Source organism: Oryctolagus cuniculus, chromosome 15 (assembly GCF_051225735.1).
Source record: "Oryctolagus cuniculus isolate XC-2025 breed Fujian yellow rabbit chromosome 15, ASM5122573v1, whole genome shotgun sequence".
NCBI lineage: Eukaryota > Metazoa > Chordata > Mammalia > Lagomorpha > Leporidae > Oryctolagus > Oryctolagus cuniculus.
Genome location: NC_142881.1, coordinates 26331280 through 26351308, shown reverse-complemented (window position 1 = coordinate 26351308; position 20029 = coordinate 26331280). Strand labels below are relative to the sequence as shown.

Below are 20029 nucleotides of genomic sequence, written 5' to 3'. Positions count from 1 at the left end.
CTGTGTGTAATGTGTATGGTATAAGTGGCATATGTGTGTTGTGGTATATGTGGCATGTTTTGTGTATATGTAGCTGTGTGGTGTTGTAGCAGTATGTATGTTCCTGTGGCGTGTCTGTGTATGTGGTGGAGTGGGTGGCATGTATGTAGTATATGTGTATCTTTGTGTGTTGTATGGTATGTGTGTCTGTGTGGTGTATGTGTTTGGTATATGTTTCTATGTATGTAGCATGTGTTGTGTGTATATGGAGAGTGTGGTGTGTCTTTGTATATCTGTGTATGCCTATGTGTGGAGTGGGTGGTTTCTGTGTCTATGGAGTGTGTGTATTGTGTAGAGTATGCATCATATGTATCTGGGTATGGGCTGGGTGGCACATGCATGTGTACATCTGTGTGGTGTGTGTGTGGTATGTATCGACTTATGAGTCTCTGGTGCACACATGTATGGAGTATATCTGCATGTGTGTGGTATGCAGTATGTGGCACATGCATGTGTATCTGTGTTTCTGTGTGTATCTGTGTTTGTGGAGTGTGGAGCACATGTTGTATGTGCATTTCAGTGTGTATCTCTGTGAGTGTCTGAAGTATATGTATCTGTGTGGTACACATGTGTGTGTAGTGTATGCATGTGTGTGATGTGTATCTGTGTGGAATGTGTGGCCCATGTATGTGATATGAATCTGTGTGTATGTGAAATATGGGGCACATGTTGTATGTGCATCTCAGTGTGTATCTCTGTGTAGAGTGTATCTGATGCACGTGTGGTGTGTGCGTGTGCATGTGTGGTGTGTGTGGTTGTGTGATGTATGTATATGTGTGGTGGGTGTTTGGTGTGTATGGCTTGTATGTGATGTGTGTGTGGTGTGTGTGTGTGATGTGTACATGGTGTATATGGTGTGTGGTGTATTTGTGGTGGGTGGTATGTGGGATGTGTGTCTGGTGTGATGTGTGTGTGGTGTATGTAGTGTAATATGTGTGGGGTGTGTGGTGTGTGGTGTGTGTGTGTGGTGTGTGTGTGATGTGTACATGGTATATATGGTGTGTGGTGTATTTGTGGTGGGTGGTATGTGGTATGTGTGTCTGGTGTAATGTGTGTGTGGTGTATGTGGTGTGATATGTGTGGGGTGTGTGGTGTGTGTGGTGTGTGTGTAGTATGATTGTGTGTGTTGTGCTGTGTGTGTGTTGTGATGTGTATGTGTGGTATGTGTGGTGTATGTGGTGTGTGGGGGTGAAGGGTATGATGTGTGTGTGGTGTGTGTCCTTGTGATGTGTGGTGTGTGTGTATGCTGTGTGTGGTGTGTGGTTGTGTATGTATGCTGTGTGTATGCTGTGTGTGGTGTGTGTGTATGGTATGTGTATAGTGTAATATGTGTGGTATATACGGTGTGTGTGTGTATGGTGTGATGTGTGTGTGTGTGGTGTGTGGTTGTGTATGTATGCTGTGTGTGTGATGTGTGTGGTGTATGTGTGCTGTATGTGGTGTGATGTGTGGTGTGTATGTGTATGATGTGATGTGTGTGTGTGTGGTGTGTGGTTGTGTATGTGTGCTGTGTGCTGTGTGCTGTGTGGTATGGTGTCATGTGTGTGTGGAGTGTGTGGTTGTGTATGTGTGCTGTGTGGTGTTATGTGTATGGTGTGTGGTGTGTTGTGTATGTGTGCTGTATGGTGTGATGTGTGTGTGTGGTGTGTGGTTGTGTATGTGTGCTGTGTGATGTGTGCGTAATGTGTGGTGTAGTGTGTGTGCTGTGTGGTGTGATGTGTGTGTGGTGTTGGTTGTGTGTGTGTGCTGTGTGCTGTGTGTGTATGTGTGTGTGGTGTGTGGTTGTGTGTGTGTGCTGTGTGTGTATGTGTGTGGTGTGATGTGTGTGTGTGCTGTGTGGTGTGATATGTGTGTGGTGTGTGGTTGTGTGTGTGTGGTGTGTGTGTGTGTATGGTGTGATGTGTGTGTGGTGTGATATGTATGTGGTTGTGTGTGTGTGCTGTGGTGTGTGTGTGTGGTGGGGCTGGTGGTGAGGACCTGGGTTCCTGGGGGCCCGCCCAGCAGGGCACCATGGGGAGAGGCCCATCTGGAGAGAGGCCTGGGCAGTTCCCGCTCCAGCTCTCCCTGGGCAGGGTGTGGAGCAGTGGGGCGGGCAGGGCGGCGGCCGCCACCTGGGAGGCCGCCCTCCTCAACCCCCCTGGCCCTTCAGGACTCACTCCCTTCTTGTCCTCTTCTTGGGTGCTCCCCTCAGTCCTCCTCAGCAGAGGTGGACCACGTCTGGGGCCTGAGGGTGCTGAGGCGCCTCTGATGTGCATGGCACCCGTGGTCGGGCGCTGGGGCCACTCCCCTGGCTGCAGAGGGGCAGGCTGTGGCTGGGAGAGGGAAGTGGCTGCCTGAGCTCACCTGGCTGGTGCCTCCAGAGGCAAGGCCAGCCGGGCCGCAGAGAGGAGGCCCCTGGTTGCCTGGTGAGACTTGAGAATAGCACAGAAGGAGCTCTGGGTGCTTAGGCCAAGGTGAGCTCCCAGGAGCTGCAGGTGTGTGGGTGACCTCTGCATGCACGTGCACCCACTCTGCCTGTGCTGTGCGCTCCAGGATGGTGGGCGTAGGATGCGGGCACAAGCCGGAGGAGGAGGAAGGAGGGTGGGGCTGCTGCAACCGTGGGTGGTTAGCGCACCAGAAGGGGGAGCTCAGGGAGGGAAGACCCGAGCTGGGCGACCAGGTCTGGCAAGGTATGGAGAGGAAGGAAAGGAATTCTGGAATCTTGGGGTGGGACAGCAGCAGGGGAGGAGGATGTTGGGTGACACAGCTGTGTGCACATCTGGCTGCCGGCTGTGGCAGAGATTGGGGTGTTGCAGAGTGAGCGAGAACAAGAGGCTCCATCTGGAGATGAACTTGGCTGTGAAAGAGCCAGCCCCGCCTGCTCCCTCTCCCTCCTTCACCCACGTTGTCGTCACGGAGTCAGCACAGCCGGGTGCTGGGTGGGGGGCCAGGAGACCCTAGGTTGCCGCTGTGGCCCACCCCTGGGGCATCATGACCTCGTCTCGTCTTTTCTGCTGCAGGGGGTGGGGCGCTGTTGGAGGCAGGGCTGTGGGGAGGCCTAGTGTATGGGACCCAGTTGCTGGGCTTCTTTGTCTCCTTTCTCCCCTGGACACCAGGAAGGTCAGGGCGCAGTGAGAGCCCCCTGAACCCCTGCCCACAGATCAGGCGTTGGTGGGAGAATCAAGCGTCAGTAAGTCCTTCAACAGCTTTTCTAGAACACCTGCTGTGTGCTCTGAGTGCTGGGGAAACAACAGTGAGAAAGGCAGTGGTCTCTGGCCTCAGGCAGCTGCCAGTCTGTCCTGGAGCTGGACACAAAACACCCTGCAGCCTTTCAGACAGAAAACTGCACTGCAGAGCACAGCAGCTGCCCTGAGCGACTCCTCTCCTCTCTGCTGCGGATGGCCCGGGACCAGAGCCGGACTCGGAGGGACCAGCAATGCATAGCACAGTCCGTGCCTTGGGGCGCTGAGCTTGGCTCTGAGGGTCGGCCAGGGTTGAAAGGGCTGCTTGTTGGTGGAGGCTCTGGTGGGGGTATATGGGCCCCCGAGGCCCATGGCCCAGGGTCCCTAGCCCAGGCTGGGGGTCAGAGAGACTTGCAGGAGAAGTCAGGTTCTGCAGGATGAGTATGAGAAAGGCAGGTACCCAGGTGGGAAGGGGAAGGAAGGGTTTCCAGCAGAGAAATGGGTTTAGGCCAACCCTGGAACAAGGGGCAGGTGAGCGAGGTCGGCCTCTTCAAGGAACCCAGAGAAATTCACGTCTGTCCAGTTTAGTAGTCAAATCTATTAACCAGGCCCCTCCCCATCCTGTCTCCCACCTGGAGTCAGGAGTCCCCACCCTTTGGACCAGTCTCCCAAATACATATATATTTTTAATTTGAATGAATGGCAGAGAGAGAGAGAGACAGACTTGGGCAGGGTGACCTGGGCGTGTTGGGGTGGCGCTGAGGGCAGTCATCAGGGTGCTGCCCGTGAGCCCTGGCGAAGGTGGGTGGTGTCATCCGTGTCAGCGCTGCAGCTGTCGTCCTGGGGGAGCCCCCACTCTTGGAGTCTCCCATCCCCTGCTCCACTGTGCTTTTCAGGCAGAGTTTGGTGGGGGCAGTGGGGAGGTCAGCTCCCCTGGGACCCCGCTGAGAGGTGGGAATGTGAACCAGAGCTGACTGAGGGTCACTCGGAGGGCTGGCCAGGCCTGTGTCTGGCAGCTCTGAAATGCTCAGGAGGAATGGGGCCCTGGGAGGCAGTTTCCATTGTGTCAGCAACAGCCTCTACACACTGACCAACCGACCAACCGACCAAAGGGGTGTCTCCGCTGAGGTCCCCCACAAGCCTGTAAGCCCATCAGTAAGGGGGTTATCCCTGGGCTCTGCTGCCCCCTGTGCCTCCAGCTGGAGGTCCTTGTCTGTCCCTGCCCCCAGGTTGGGCTGTCAGGCACCGCATGTCCCCACCATGCCTGCCATCCTGCACTCATGGGGGGAAATGTGCATTAGTTGTAGATGCTGAGTCGCCTAAAGGACCCTGCACGTGATATTGCAAGATCAGGGTTCCAGTCTCAGTTCTGCTGCCTGATTGCTGTGTGACCTCAAGCAGGTTGCTCAAGCAGCCTGAATCGCAGCTCCCTAGTCCATTGAATGGGGAGCTTCCGAGGCGTAGTGTACGTGAAAGTGCTGGGAGGGAGGCTTGTCAGATGGCGTCGGCTCCCCCTCTGCCACGCTCTTGGCATCAGAGCTGTGCTCAGTTAGTTCTCACTTGCTGTGTAGTCCTCCCTGCCCCCAGTTTTACTGCTGCTGAGGTGGAGAAGGGAGACAGCAGGAGCAGGGATTTCTGGGGTGGGGGAGATGGTGACAGGGCCGCTGCGTTGGCCATCTCAGAGCACCATTCACGTTGCAGTCGTGAGAGCCGCAGCCCCTGGAGGTGTGCAGGGCACAGAGCATGGGCTGTCTGGCATAGCCCATGCCCTGGGTTCAGAAGAGAACCCGGGGCACCTGAGTTAGGGTGCGGCTGCAGGGTGCACAGCAAGGCCAGAGCCTGGAGGGTATTAATTTCCCAGGATTGTCAGAATGGGTGTGGGGTCCTTGGGCACTCTGCTGACCCTAGGAGCACAGGAGGGTCTGTGGGTCAGGAGCTCACTGGGGGCTGCCCAGGGGAGGGAGCCCCATGGGCAGGAGATGCCCAGTAGACCAGAGACGCGGTTCTGAGCGTCCTGATCTCACAGCAGGCTCAGGTACAGAGGGCAGGGGCAGCGGACAGGCCTCTGTGGCTGTCCGATGGCCTTGAGGGACACCCTGTGGGCAGGAGAAGGCAGGCCCTAGTCATTAGGAGACAGAGCTTTGCAGCTTCCAGACTGCCTCCCTCTGGGGAATAGCACCCCACTTTGTCTTAGGGTGACAGCCCCCCTACCAGGCTTTCAAGGACTCCTGTGAGACAGACAGTCTGAGCCCTGGGCACTGCCTAGGGGGCAGTGATGGGGCTACTGCGGTGGTCACATATCCCAGCCTCTCTTCCCTTCACCCGTTAAGGCCTGGCTTGAGTTGTTGCTTGAATTAACTGAGGGGTCAAGGGGATACACGGTACATTGCACTGATTTGCAACCCACGTGTGATGGAGCAACCACCACCCTCAGGAAACAGAACCTTCCTGGCACCTCCAGAACTCCCTCTGTGGGCTTCTCCCCCAAGCTCGCCCACGCTCGGACGCCCCGGAGCCCTCTAGAGGATGTCCCACTGATGGGTGCGCCCAGGGTGCAGCCTTTTGCATCTGGTTTCTGTCACGGAGGCTGCTTTTGAGGTTCGTCCCCGCCGTGTGACCAGTACATTTTTTCCTGCCGAGTAGTAGTAGTAGCTGTACCGCATTTTATTTGCCCATTCACCAGTTGAAGGACGTTTGAGTCATTTCCAGGTTTTCGGTTGTTATGAATAAGACTGCTATACATTGTGTTCAGGTCATCGTGTGGACATGGTTCATTGCTTTTGGGGAGGTGCCCAGAAGCGTGCATGCTAGTAGGCATTTGACTTCATTAGAAACTGCCAAACCCTGGTCCATGGTGGCTGCCCCAGGCTGCGTCCCTCCAGCAACATGAGGGCTGAGGACAGGGTTTGCGTTTCTGTGCCAGATGCCACGTGTCCTCAGTGTGCCCTAAGATGTTAGGTGGCTCCTGGATAAACATTTCTTCATCATATTTTACAAGTTATGGCTATTTTAACATGCATTAAAAATGAGTCCAGCACACCAAACCCATAATTTTCATTATTATTAAATTATTTTCCTTGTTATTATTGCTTAATGGCCAATGTCACAGTTCTTGGGTGGGATTGCTAGGTTTGGCTCCTAGATCCTTGACCTACCTGCTGTGTGACCTTAGGCAAGCCACTGAATCTAAGACTCAGATTTGTCATCCATAAAATGGGTTGATAGTGTCCCTTCCTGCCGCCTAAGTTTGTGGTCAAGGTGAAACCAGCAAGTGCAGGCAAAACGCCCAGTTCAGAGGCTGGCTTGTTGTGGTGCTCGAGAAGTGGCTGTGGGGGCCAGTGTGTGAAAGGAACATGTGTTAGGTGGCAGTTTTGCACATGTGTGTGGGCATGAACACGTGTGTGCACATACATATGTCAATTTGTGGGTCCTCCTGGTCTCAGGGTCAGCTGGGGTCTGTCTGGGTTGCCTCCATGTGTTCCCATGAGTGGGTCTGTGCAGGCCACATGTCCAGGTGCACACAGTGCTGCCAGCACCTGCGTCCTGCCTGCACCCACCTTCTCCATGTGTCCTGCCTGCACCCACCTTCTCCATGTGTCCTGCCTGCACCCACCTTCTCCATGTGCTCTGCTGTTAGCCAGTGTGCTGGACCTGTGCTGCCCCTTCTCTGCCCCACCCAACCTGGACCAGGTGACCAGCACATGGGTCCTCCCTGGGGAAAGGATGTGGTGGGGCATGTCTTTCTGGGGCCTGTGTCTCTGGCCCCTGGGTGTCTCTACTGTTTCTGCCTGGAGCTAGTGTTTTCTGTGCCTTATCCAGAACCCAGGAGCCCAACAGGGATGGCTGGGAAGGAGAGGAAGTGCAGAATAGAGCCAAGGCCCTGCACTTGGCTCAGCGGCTCTGCGTGGAGATGGGGATGGGGACCCTTGAGGAGAGGCTCTTATCAGCAGCTGGGCTCAGTGAGGCACCCTCTACTGCAGTGTCCCAAAGCCCACGGGCTAAAAGCATATGATTGTGTACATGCATGCAGAATCACCCCAATCAAGGCAGTGGGCATGGCTCAGCCCCAAGTGCTGCCCTGTGCTCCTTGCCAGTCTCCCTACCCCCCAGGCACCCCCTGAACTGCTTTTGAACACTATGGCTCAGTTTGTACTTCCTAGAACTTGATGAAAATGGACAAAGGAGGAAGGGGAGGAAGGGTTTTGAAGGGAACAGTGCAGCGGTTCCTCTGTGGATTGAGTACGCTTTTCTTTTATTCCACGCAGCATAATTGTTTCCATGTCAGTGGTTCAATGCCATCTCCTGCACACTGTCTGTTCTCACAGCAGGTGCTTTGTTCTTGATGTTTTCATCTCTACCTGTGGCTGTATGCCTGTACGATGTATGTAGTATTACCTTCACCAGCGGGTGTTTTTTAACGTTTTTATTGGGGTGGGTGTTGTGGATACCTGTTTCCTATTTTGGAGCGCCAGTTCAAGTCCTGGCTGCTCTCCTTCTGATCCAGCTTCCTGCTAATGCATGCTCGGGCCTCTCCCACCCACGTGGGAAACTTGATTGGAGTTTTGGGCTCCTGGCTTCTGCCTGGCCTAGCCTTGGCTTCTGAGGGCATTTGGGAAGTGAACCAGTGAATGGAAGATCTCTCTCTCTCTCTCTTTCTGTCACTCTGCCTTTCAAGTAAATGCAAAAAAATTTATTTTTATTTCCTCATTTTTATTTTATTTGAAAGGAAGAGAGAGAGAGAGACAGGGACATCTTGTCTCCTAGAAGTGAGGAATGGGGGCTCCTTCTTGTGCCACCCCTGCACCTGGTGTGGAGGAAGCTGCTCCAGAGGCGGTGGGCAGTGGCGACTGGTGCCTGGGGGCCTCTGGGAAAGGAGGGGCAGAGATGCAAAGGGATGTGCAGCTGGCCCAGGCAGGTGGCGCCTTCCCGGTTCCCCGTGGTCCTCTCCCTCCCCACTGCCTTCTGCCTGGAAACCCCTCCCCTACTCTAGGGAGTGGAAGGCCCTGGGCTGGCCGGATGCTGGCCAAGCCCACTCTCTGCATTCTTAAATTCCTGCCTGGAAGGACCAAAATTTGAAACATCCCAGCAGGCCTCTGTCACATTTCATGGCCTTCTCCTCCTCCACTGCCTTCTAGCCCATCCTCCATGGCTGTCTTTCCTTAAGAAGACAGGCGGGGTGGGAGTTTGGACTAGTGGTTACGAGGCAGTGAAGACGCGTGCGTCCTGGGTTTGCTGTCCAGCTTCCTGCTTCAGCAGAGCCTGGGAGGTGGTGGTGATGGCTCAAAAGATTGGGTTCCTGCCACCGACATGCAAGACCTGGATTGAGTTACCAGCTCCTGTCTTTGGCCTCTGCCCCCGGCTTTGGCCCTGGCCCAGGCCTGGCCATTGTGGACAAGGGGAGTGAACCTGTGGACAGGAACATGCTCTCTCTTTATCTGTCTCTTTGTCTCCCAAGAAAGCGAAGAAAGAAAATAGATGTAGGATGACAGGAGGGGGCTGGGGGGGAGACGTGAGTGAATACCGCTGGGCCTGAGCCCTGGCCCGCCGCCCCACCGCTGTGTGTCTGTGCATCCGGTGCCACCCACACTTGTCGTAAAGCCACAGGGCAGAGGCCAGAGAAGGGCACAGCCAGTTAGTGACATGCACAGCCACCCAGCACCTAGTCCTGTGCACTCCTCTCCCCTGCCCCGACGCCTGGACAGTTTGTAAAGCATTTGCAAATATCTTCTCAGCCCAGCCCAGCCCTGCCCTGCCTGACTTGGGCTGAGCTGGCTGACAGCTGTCGAAGCGGTGTGCTGGGTGCTCTGAGGTGGGTCCTGGGTGCCATGGAGCCCCTGTGTCCAAGATGCTGCAGGCATGGGGGAGTGGTACAAAGCAGAGAAGAGGCAGGGCTGGGGGAATGCAGGGGTGTGGCCAAGGGAGTATCACCCCTGCTTCTGGCCTCCAGTAAGAGCCCCCCAGTCTACTGCAGCCCAGCCTTGCCAACCTAGCTTCCGGGATGCTGCTGCCTCCTCCAGGAAGCCTCACAATTTCTGTCCATGTCCGTCTCCCCACCTGGGCCACTTTTCCCATGGACAGGACACATGCGTGCTTCCTGTCCACAGCTGCCATGCCTAGGACAGAGCTGGGTGCTCAGTGGACAGACAGTGCATGCTCACTGGAGGGGATGACCGGGTTAAGTGAGGGTGCTGGTTGCTGTGAGTGGAGACTGCTGCGAGATGGCGGCCAACATTGCGGGAGGTGGTGGGCGAAGGACCAGGCCAGACGGGGGCGGGCCAGGGGCTGCTGTGTGCTGCAGGAGAGGGTGGCGGTCAAAGGTGGCCCTGGGTGTGGAAGTACCGGGCAGCGGGCAGTATCCATTTATGCCTAAGCCCCATCCTAGGGGACCCCGACTCGGCTCTTGGTCCCATCAAGTTCTGACCCTGTGGCCTGTTCCTTTGCAGACTCCATTGGGGGTCCTTTCCCGGTTGCCTCTCACCGATGCCACCACAAGCAGAAGCACTGCCCGCCGGCACTGCCCGGTGGGGGTCTCCCGGCTACGCCGCTGCTCTTCCACCCACACACCAAGGGCTCTCAGATCCTCATGGACCTCAGCCACAAGGCCGTCAAGAGGCAGGCCAGCTTCTGCAACGCCATCACCTTCAGCAACCGGCCCGTCCTCATCTATGAGCAAGTCAGGCTGAAGGTGGGCCTCCCTCCCTCCCGCTCCCACCCTCCACGCCTTGCCTGTGTGACACGGAAGGGACTGGGCCAGGCCAGGGGGCGGGTGGGGGGAGGGGAAGGCTGATAGTGGTGGAACCCCAGGGAGGGTGCGGAGGGTGGTCAGCAGAGCGAGGCCCCCCATCTGACTAGCAGAGTGGGATGGTGGGCTGAGCCTCCTGTGCCAGCAGATCACCAGGAAGCAGTGCTGCTGGAGCGGGGCCCTGCGCCTGGGCTTCACCAGCAAGGACCCGTCACGCATTCACCCCGACTCCCTGCCCAAGTACGCCTGCCCCGACCTGGTGTCCCAGAGCGGCTTCTGGGCCAAGGCGCTGCCCGAGGAGTTTGCCAACGAGGGCAACATCATCGCCTTCTGGGTGGACAAGAAGGGCCGTGTCTTCTACCGCATCAATGACTCCGCCGCCATGCTCTTCTTCAATGGGGTCCGCACCGCCGACCCGCTCTGGGCCCTGGTAGACGTCTACGGCCTCACGCGGGGCGTCCAGCTGCTGGGTGAGTGCCTTGCTGTGTCGGGTGCAGCCCTTGGTCTCTGGGTGCTGAGCCCTGACACTGCTCCATCCTCCCACCTCGCTCAGCTTGTGCACGTGTGTGCACACATGTGGACCCAGGGTACGCGGCTGCCCCTCAGCCACAGCTTCGCCTCCAGGCGGAGCCTGCGTGAGCCTCGGCTTTCTCATCTACAGCATGGGTTGATGGGAAGATTAAACTGACGGGTCTGGGAGTGAAGCGTCTGGCACAGTCCTGGGCACCACGTCTGGCCTCAGCCACCCCTACCTGCTTTGCTCCTTCTCCCTTCCAAGCCCTTGTCCCTGTGAACATGCCGCGAAGGTGGTTGGGAAGTGTTTTCCCCCTTTCTGACTTCAGAGTGTAGAACCAGTGAGGCCCTTCTTTTCAGAACACTTTGAGTTAAGAAGACAGTGAAAGTAAAAAGGGATGAGTAATGGCCAGAGGCCTTTCTGTTTGTCGCGTTCCAAACTCGAGGAGGCAGTTTTTATTAACTAATAGTTTGGGAACTTTCTGTTTTCCAAGTCAATAAAAGTGTTTCTGCAGTCACAGTGACGTGTTAGGAGCCTGAGACGGGTTGTTCCAGGTGTCAGCGACTGAAGGAGGCCTCCCCCTCCCCGTCCCGGGCTAATGGGTGATCTCTGTGAAAGGGGTGCACCTGCAGCCAGAGGCCGCCCCCGAGGCCAGTGGTTCCGGGGTGTCGGGCCTCCGTCTCCTCTGTGAGATGGGTGTCCTAGCGACTGCTCGTGGGCTTGGGGAGCTGCCTCGTGTGGAGCCGCCGCCGCACTCTGGTCATCCCTGATTGTCAGCTTGCCCATGCTGGAGGGGCGGTGCCTTGCCAAGGGCCCAGTAAGCACCTTCGTGCTGCTCTGGTGTCCTCGGGCCCCAAACCTTCGGTCTGAGCTTCCGCTCGGCTGCTTCTGTCCGAGCCTCAGTTTTCTTGCCTGTGAAGTGGGTTTGGGATCCTTTGACTTGGCCCGAGGCTCAGCCATGTGTTGGAAGACAGAGAAGATGTCTCTGCTCTTGAGAAAGGCACAGGCTCGTTACGGGGTCGTGGCGGGGCCGCGTTCTTGCTTTTCCCTAAGCAGGGAGTGCCCTTCCTCACCGTCCCCAGCTCCAAAGCCACCTCTTCCCTGAGACCCTCCCCGAGGAGAATTCCCTGGCACCCCTTTGCACCCCACCAGGAGTGCCCAGCTGCCCCCGCATCCCTTTGCCCACACGCCTGGCAGGTTTTACACGGCTGGCCCCTCTCCGAGCACCATCTGCAGGGTGCGTTGGGGCGTGTGGAAGCACGGGAGGGGGCGGGGACTTGCCAGGGGAGCAGGGGGCCGGTGGGGTGAGTTCCATGGGCAGCAGCCTCGGGAGATGAAGCTGCCGCCGGCTCCCTGGGCAAATTGCTAACCGCTGTGCCCCAGGCCCCTTCTGCGAGGAGTTCCTACCCAGAGGGCGCCATTTGGCAGGGAGAAAAGCGAGGCCAGCAGAAGGCCTGGTTTGCCCATTAGGGATGTAGCAGGGCGGGGACCTCAGCTGGGTGTTCTGACGCCAAAAGCAACGCCTTTCCCATCACCTGCAGTCAGAGCATGCGTAAAAGGAGGCTGATGTCAGCATGGGAAGATGGTGTCCAGGAGGGCCTCTCAGAAGAGGAGGCGGAGCTGGGCCCACAAATTCCAGGAGGCTCAGGACAGGTGGAGACAAGGGGAACATGTCAGGTGCCATGGGGCTCCCAACGCTCAGGCACTGAGGGGAGCGTGGAGTAAATAACCGGAAAGGCCCCACCCTGGGGCCAGCGCCCAGGCACCCGACCTGTCCGGGGCCCGTTCCCCTCCTTGACTATAAATGGGTTTGCACAGAGCGTTTCAGCCTCCCAGCACGCTCCTCTCTGTGCACCCGATAAGGTCGAAGCCGGCTGATTCCATCCCGGCCGTAAATCACCATAATCCCTGGGCATTTTCAAACACCCATGATGGCTCCTAAATTCAATTAGGAGATTAAAATATCTCTTTATTTTGTTCTTCCTAAATGGATTTTTTATTTGTATTTTTTTTCCCCCGAGTGAGAAGGAGATCCATCCAAGAGCCTGTCTGAGCCTGGCGTGCTGCTCTCTCCCTCCCTACGCACCCCTGCCCTCTGCATGCGGCTCCCCTGGAGAGCCGCGGGGTCCCTTGTCTCCCTGTCCTCCCACTTGCTGCCCCCTCTCCTACACCACACCTGGCACATCCTCGCGTTTGTGGCTCTCGGGGGTCTCCTTTGTCTCTCCTCCCCTTCCTCCCCCTCGCTCTGCCTCTGTCCCCCTCTGCCCCCTGCTCCCTCTGGCTCGTGCTTCCCCCACCCCCCTTCCCTCTTCTGAACAATGTCACTGTCCGTCTTGGTCGTGCCAAGGATGCACCATCTTTCCTGGGGTGACTGCCCCCCAAGCCAGTGTCTGATCTGCAGAGCTCTCTATGCCTTGCCCTGGCCTGCACCTGCTCCTCACACCACAGGCATCCTGGCTGCCTGTCCCATTGCGCACAGAGTAGGTAGGCAAGTCAGGATGGGAGTGGGCAGAGGCAGGGCCGGCATTGCCCCCTCCTCGCTTGATGCCCGCTTTACCCATGCTGCTGCCAGCTGTGGCCCGGCAGGCCTGCTCCAGGTCTTGCAGGCTACCTGGCCACCGAGCTGGGGTTCAGCAGATCACCCTCCTGCTTCCAAGCACCCTGGCCCGAGCCTGGCCTGGCGTCTCCAAGAATAACAGCTTCCTACCTCCAGGAAGAAGGAACCACCAGCAGTGGAGCACACACAGGTTTTATGGGTGATTAATACTGGGAGAGATAAGCTGCTACCCTGGGGTCAAGGTCTCCTTGCTCCTCTCAGAAACGTGAGCCCTGGCTCCTGGCAGGAGGCCGACCAACCAAGAGTCCACATCTAGGGGGCTCCTGCATGCTCTTCTGCTCCGCTCCCTGCCCCAGCTCAGGCACATGCAGGAGAGTCAGACAATTGAAAACCCAGCCACTCTCCTTGAGGAGTGGGGAGACATCAGTAACTGCTGTGGGGTGGTCTACCTCCCCTTCTGCAGTTAAGGGTGGTCTGGAGACTAAAACTCTGGGGGTTGTGGCTGGGGAGCAATCCAGCCACAGGAGGATTTCCTGTAGGAGATAAGCTTCAAGGCAGGAAGCAAGGGAGGCAGGAAAAAAGAAAAGGGCAGATGAAGTAGTGCTTGGGGAGGAGCAATGTGGGTCAGGCAGGAGGGGTGTGCAGAGCCACAGAGGTGAGGGAAATTAGCCGTCAGTGGGGAGCAGACCCTTGAGGAAGAGAAGAAGCAGAAAAGGCAACAGGTGACTTGTGGAGCTGAGGCGTGTGCACAGCTGAGGATGTATGTGTGCGTCACAGGAGAGTGTGTGTGTGTGTGCATCACAGGAGAGTGTGTGTGTGCACAGGAGAGTGCGTGTGTTTGCATCACAGGAGAGTGTGTGTGCATCACAGGAGAGTATGTGTGTGTGCACAGGAGTGTGTGTGTGCATCACAGGAGAGTGCGTGTGTTTGCATCACAGGAGGGTGTGTGTGTGTGTCACAGGAGAGTGTGTGTGTGCACAGGAGAGTATGTGTGTGTGCATCACAGGAGAGTGTGTGTGTGCATTACAGGAGGGTGTGTGTGTGCATCACAGGAGAGGCCTGGGAACAGGTGGCTTCTGGCAGCTCCTGAGCTGTTAAGTTGGTCAGGAAGGGGAATTGTGGCTAACGAGGCCAGGTGTGGGGAGGGGCCCGGCCAAGTTCTCCAGCTGCCCAGAAGCCAGGCGCCCCTGGCCTGCGGATCTCCCAGGCTGCGCAGGTCAGAGTGAGCCCGGGGGAGCACCAGGGGGGCAGTAGGTGGGGCTCCTGGCTTTCTTTTTTTAAAGGTTTACTTTGCTTATTTGAAAGGCAGAGTGACACACACACACACACACAGAGATATCTTCCATCTGCTGGTTCACTCCCCAAATGGCTACAATGGCCAAGCCCAAGCCAGGAGTCAGAAACTATCCGGATCTCCCATATGGGTGGCAGGAACCCAAGCACTTGGGTCATCTTTGCTTTCCCAGGTGCATCAGCAGGGAGCCGGATGGGAAGTGGAGCAGCTGGGACAGGGATTGGGCTTCGAACCAGCTCTCTGATAGGCCTAACCTGCTGCGCCTCAGCGCCGGCCCCGAGGGCTCCTGGCTTTCTGCTTCATCCCTCCCTGGGCACGCTTCCCAGGTCTTGGTACGAGACCCACCGGGAGGCCGTCTGAGGCCAATCCTGCTGCCCTCCAGCCAGAGCCCCGGCCCCTGGAGACGAAGCCGTGGGTCCGGTCTCCCGTCCAAGGTGCGCCTCGGCCTGGCCCTGCTGAGTGCGTGTGCTCCCCCACCAGGACCACACCGCCATCTGGGCTTCCGCTTCCCAGGCTAAACCAATATTTACTCTCAGGTGTGGTTTACTGCTAGGGGCCAAGAGGCAAATATTAGTTTAAGGAGCCTGGGCCAGCTCTCGGGATGGGAAACAGAGCTGATGCCGCTCATTGCTTCTTCCTCTTTGACAATTTCCTCGTTTGGACCTGTTCCTTGTGCTTCAGGGACTCTCCAGGCTCTTCCTTTCTGCCCCCCACCCCCCACCCCGAGGTCTGCTAACTGCATCAGGGCCCCACACCAAACCCCGCCCTCCGCCGCGAGGCCTGCCTCTCCTCTCCTGGTTAAGGTGGCCTCTTTCCCCCGAGTGCCCGGAGCACATGATGGTCCACATGGCAGCAGTGCTGTTGCATCCTGCGTTGTCCCGCTCTGCGAGAAGGCTGCACAAAACCTCTCTGTATGAAAGGAGAGGTCCTCTTTCCCCCATTTTGCAGACAGGGCGGCAGAGGCTCAGCGAGGCCTGGTAACTTGCCCAGGTCACACAGTGGGTTGTTGGTGGAGCTGGGCTGCATTTGGCCTTCTACTCCTTTAGATGGCAGTCTGTCTGATCTCCCTGCTAAGTCTGATTGCTGCCCAGGGCGAGCTGTGGCCCCCACGGGACTTGCAGAGCAGGGGGAATGAGCGCTCCAGGTACCAGGACTGAGGGCGCCAGCAGGGTCCCAGCAGTGCAGGTCCCAGGGGTGGGTCCCAGGGGCAGGTCCCAGCACTGCAGCTGCCTGTCCATCATGCACTCCGTTTTCCTGCGTGAAGTTCAGCCACGTGGAGCACCGTTACTCTTTCTTTTCTTTTTTTTTAAAGATTTATTTATTTGAAAGGCAGAATTACAGAGAGGCAGAGGCAGAGAGAGAGAGGTCTTCCATCCGCTGGTTCACTCCTTAGTTGGCTGCAGTGGCCGGAGTTTCGACAATCCGAAGCCAGGAACCAGGAGCTTCTTCCGGGTCTCCCGGAAGACCTCCTGCAGAGGTCCAAGGACTTGGGCCTTCTACTGCTTTCCCAGGCCATAGCAGAGAGCTGGATCAGAAGAGGAGCAGCCGGGACTAGAACCAGCGCCCATATGGGAAGCTGGCGCTGTAGGCGGCAGCTTTACCTGCTACACCACTGCGCTGGCCCCCAGTACTGTCTCTAATGCACAGAAAGGGTGTTTCATGTTTCCACCTAGTGGTCCAAAAGACAGTTCTGGAGACCCTGGAGAGATGGGGTGGGGGTGCAGGGGCCTTGCAGTGTTGGGGACAAAGCCCTTCTTTTGGAAGCAGGAGACCCCTGGAGTCAAGACTTGGCCACTCCTGGCTTTGGGCAGTTTCTCAACTTCCCTGTGCCTCATTCTCCTCTGGGGTTATTTGGGCATCATGAGCTCTGTCGCTCTTAGTGATTACACACATGGACTGCTGCTGTCTTTAGGTTACAAAGGAATACCTCCTTTTAAAAGCCCCCTCCCCTCTAAAAGAGAGACAGGGGCCTGTGCCAGTCCTGCAGCTGGAAGGGGGAGCCCTGTGTCAGGATAAGAGGAGAGCCATACACCCTAAATTGTTTCTGGGAGCAAGGGCGAGTTCCCCAGCCGGGGCTCCTGCAACACTGGGTTCCACAGAGGCCAGCTCCTAGGTTTTAGCCAGACGAGAGGCATCTCCTGCATAAGAAGAGAAAGCTGGGAACTGCTAGGCCAGATGATGCAGACAATCTATAAGAGCGTGTGGCTGGCAGATCCTATAAATCTTAGGGCCTGTGCTGTGGGTGATTCCGGGACACTCCGCTCTTCTCTCTGGGAGCCTCTGAAAATGCGCTTGCTTCCCCCAGCTTCCCTGTGGGTGGGTTTAAAGGGGGAAGGCGGAGGCGGTGTGGGTTTCGGGCACTGCCCAGAGAGGGGGAGAAGCCCTGCCCTGGCCAAGCCGTGCCCTTGCCCTCCCTGTTCCCTACCCTGTGCCAGATGCGCACCAGCAAGAGGATGTTTATGGAGACAGCAAATGGGCTGGCAGCTCCTTCCAGACAGGGGCCCCCGTCGCCTGCTGGGCGCTGCAGGCTGACCCGTGGTTAAAGATTATCCAGGGCTCAGGATGTGAGAATCTAAACAAACACGACTCCTGGCTGATGGTGGCCCTGCTTCAAAGGAGGCCCCTGCGCCAGCGCCCAGGCCTCGCCTGGGTTACCCGGCACCGGCAGGCGGCTCTCGGGGTAGCAGCTGGCCCCGTACAGACCCCTCTCCAGGCGTTTGTTAACAGTTTGCAGTCCCAGCCTCCTGTCTTTCAGCCCAGGCACAATCCTGTCTCTTCCAAGACACAGAGGCCAGGGACTCAGCCCCATTGGAAATCCTTATCCTACAGAAGAGAGGACCCAGAGGGGCCCCAGGGAGTGCATCTAGGGCATGGGCAGTCTTCTGCTAGTCGTACTTATTCCAAGATAGGGGACAGGGACAGGGAGCCTGGGAGGTGGTGAGCTTCCTGTCCCCCAGGGCACTCTAGCCAAGGCTGAGTGAGTACTGCACAGGGATAAAGGGATTCCCTTAGTTCTTCTAAGGCCTTGGCTAATCCAGAAGCCAAGATGCTTGTATCTAAGTTGTATTCAAATATTTTCCTGCCCCAAAGCCTCGACCCTCCCACTGGCTACTGACTCCCCATGGCCCAGGTGCCCACACCGCTGCTTGAGGGCTGGGCACACATTGGGCTGGTGAGTGTGGGGAGGAGGGCCGGTTACTGCACAGACAGGTTGCTTCCTGAAAGAGGGACATGGAGCGGAGCCACCTTGGCTACTTCCCCGGAGGCCTCGTGGTTCCCGTCTCATAAACACCTCCAAAATGGGCGTCCTCATTGCCCTCCCATCACTCATTGCCTTCAAATGGGGGCCACCCCTGCTTGGGGCTCCAGGTTACCATCTGCTTTCCCGCAGCTGTACCCTAGGGCAAAGTCCTCGGCTGAGGTTGGTCCCTCGGCTTGGGCTGCACGGCCTGGGGGTCTGGACACCACCCTGACCCGCTGACTTGATGCTGCTTCGCGCAGCCGGGTACTTGGCGGTCTCTCTGGCACAGGGCGCTCCCGCCAGCTCCTCCAGCTCGAGTTTCATCTATTTCAGGGCCTCGACGCAGCTGGGCCCACGGATGGGCGGTTATTTTGGAGCCCGCTGGCTGCCTGCAGCTGCTGCTGACCCTGGAGGGGCGGAGGGGAAGGGAGAGAAGACAACCTTGGGCTGCGCGTTGACCTCTGGGATTCACTCGGTCTCTAGCTCTTCCCCAGAGACTCCTGCCGCCACCACCCCCTGCCCCCAGCTCCAGCCATGTTTCAAGCAAGGCCAAACGTGTGTTTTCCCCACCCCCTTCTCCTCTCTCTCCATCTTCCTCTGCTTCTCTTCCCTTCTCCTGTATTCTCTACTGTTCTAGTTTTTCCTTCTGGTCTTTAGGCAGTGATTTCGTTTGGTGACTATGTCCCAGGTGCCCATCATGACTGATGTCATCCAACATCAAGGTTCACAGAGCCAGTGCTCTGAGTGCAGGTGGACCTGACCCTGGTTAACAGACTCTACCTGAGGCTGCCAGGTGCCAGCCAGGTGCCCGGCGCTTCCCACTCCACCACTGGTCCCAGCAACAACCTTTCAAGGCATCTAGGGGAGCAAGTTGAGACGGGGAGGAAAGTTGGTTACCCAGGGCCAACAGCCAAGGGCAGGATTGGACATTTAAGCCCAGGCCGGCATCACCCCGGAGCCCATGCCCTGTCTTCTGAACCCTGTGGCCTGTAAGTGATATGTAAGATGTCCCACAGTAACCTCAGGGCCATTGTGTGCCAGGTACTCTACCAGGTGCAGAGGTGCTTCATCTTCTAGGGGAGTGATACAGATTTTCTATCACTCAGTAGATGCTAACTTCACTGCTGCAGAAGAGAGACCCCAGCAGGTGGAGCTACTACTTGTCCTCCCACTTGTCCTCAGGGTCATATGACTTTTTTTTTTTTTTTTAAGTTTTATTTATTTGAAAGGCAGAGCTACACACAGAGAAAAGGAGAGTTAGAGAGGTCTTCCATCCGCTGGTTCACTCCCCAGTTGGCCGCAACGGCTGGAGCTGCGCCAATCCGAAGCCAGGAGCCAGGAGCTTCTTCTGGGTCTCCCATGTGGGTGCAGGGACCCAAGGACTTGGCCCATCTTCCACTGCTTTCCCAGGCCATAGCAGAGAGCTGGATCAGAAGTGGAGCAGCTGGGACTCGAACCGGCGCCCATATGGAATGCTGGCACTGCAGGCGGCGGCTTTACCTGCTGCACCACAGCGCCAGCCCCATCATATGACTTTTGAGATACAGAAAATGGAAGAACTAGGATTTGAACCCAGGGTGATGACTTAAAATTCATTGCCTACAAGTGTATGGTTTTGTTTACCAAAGAACCCTAAAGGTGGCATTATTAGAGGTCCAGTGTGCCTAGCAAGGAAGGTGATGGCCAGAGCGCAGCTGGAGTACGGAGTCTGCTTCTGCTCACGGTCTGCGGGTGGGAAGGTGTGTGGGCATACAGATGTTCCCCGAGCAGAGGTTTTTCCAATATGGGGCTCATAGGCAGCCCAGGAGGTAGTGGGTTAAATACAGGGAGGTGGACGTCAGCTTCAGGGAAGGAAGCACTTACAGACAGATTAGCGGGCCTCTGGAGAGGGCGAGCACCTGGGAGTGGGCATACCCACCGAGGCCAGGGCTGCTCTGAGCACTTGGTTCCTGTTTCCCCTGCTGTTCCCCTCTCCAACATCTGAGTCCCCAGGGCCACAGCCTAGAGTCCCTGAGGGTGGAGGAGCAGGGGCTGTTCCCCACGTCCAGGTGAGCAGAGCTCTCGCCATTGCCACCCACACAGCCCCCACCATGCGGGTCCTCGCCTCTGCCTCTCTGCAGCCCCCAGCCTCTCTGCCCCATCCCTGTCACTGAGTCAATTCCCTGGAATAATCGCATTTTCCAGTTGGCTCCCTCTTCCTTGCCAGCACCATGCTGGGAAACCCCAACCAGCCAGGCCCCACGAGGCGTCTCTGGAGTGGCAGGAGGCATAGGGGGAGGGCCCTGACCCCACAGTTCCTGGAAGGGGCAGGAAAACAGGGGCTGGGGAGAACAGAAAGGGGGGGGATTTAGAGAGTGTCTCTCCCAGACCAGTGCCCCCACGTTCCATGGTTACACCCTAGCACCCGGCAGCCTTAGGCAGTCCCCAGAGGTGAGGGTCCGTTCTCCCGGGTTGGGCGCACAGAGCAGCCTCCAGGGTGAG

At 57.2% G+C, this 20029-nt stretch overlaps 1 protein-coding gene across 4 annotated transcripts in view; it reads left to right on the top strand.

The window, feature by feature from the left end:
* NEURL1 (neuralized E3 ubiquitin protein ligase 1) overlaps positions 1 to 20029 on the top strand; it is a 77581-nt gene that overhangs the window by 48868 nt on the left and 8684 nt on the right. For all 4 annotated transcript variants that reach the window (XM_089314357.1, XM_008270468.5, XM_089314358.1 and 1 more), the window contains exons 2-3: positions 9644 to 9885; positions 10091 to 10412. In XM_089314357.1, the coding sequence (XP_089170483.1) occupies positions 9644 to 9885; positions 10091 to 10412 (564 nt within the window). The remainder of the gene's footprint in view (positions 1 to 9643; positions 9886 to 10090; positions 10413 to 20029) is intronic.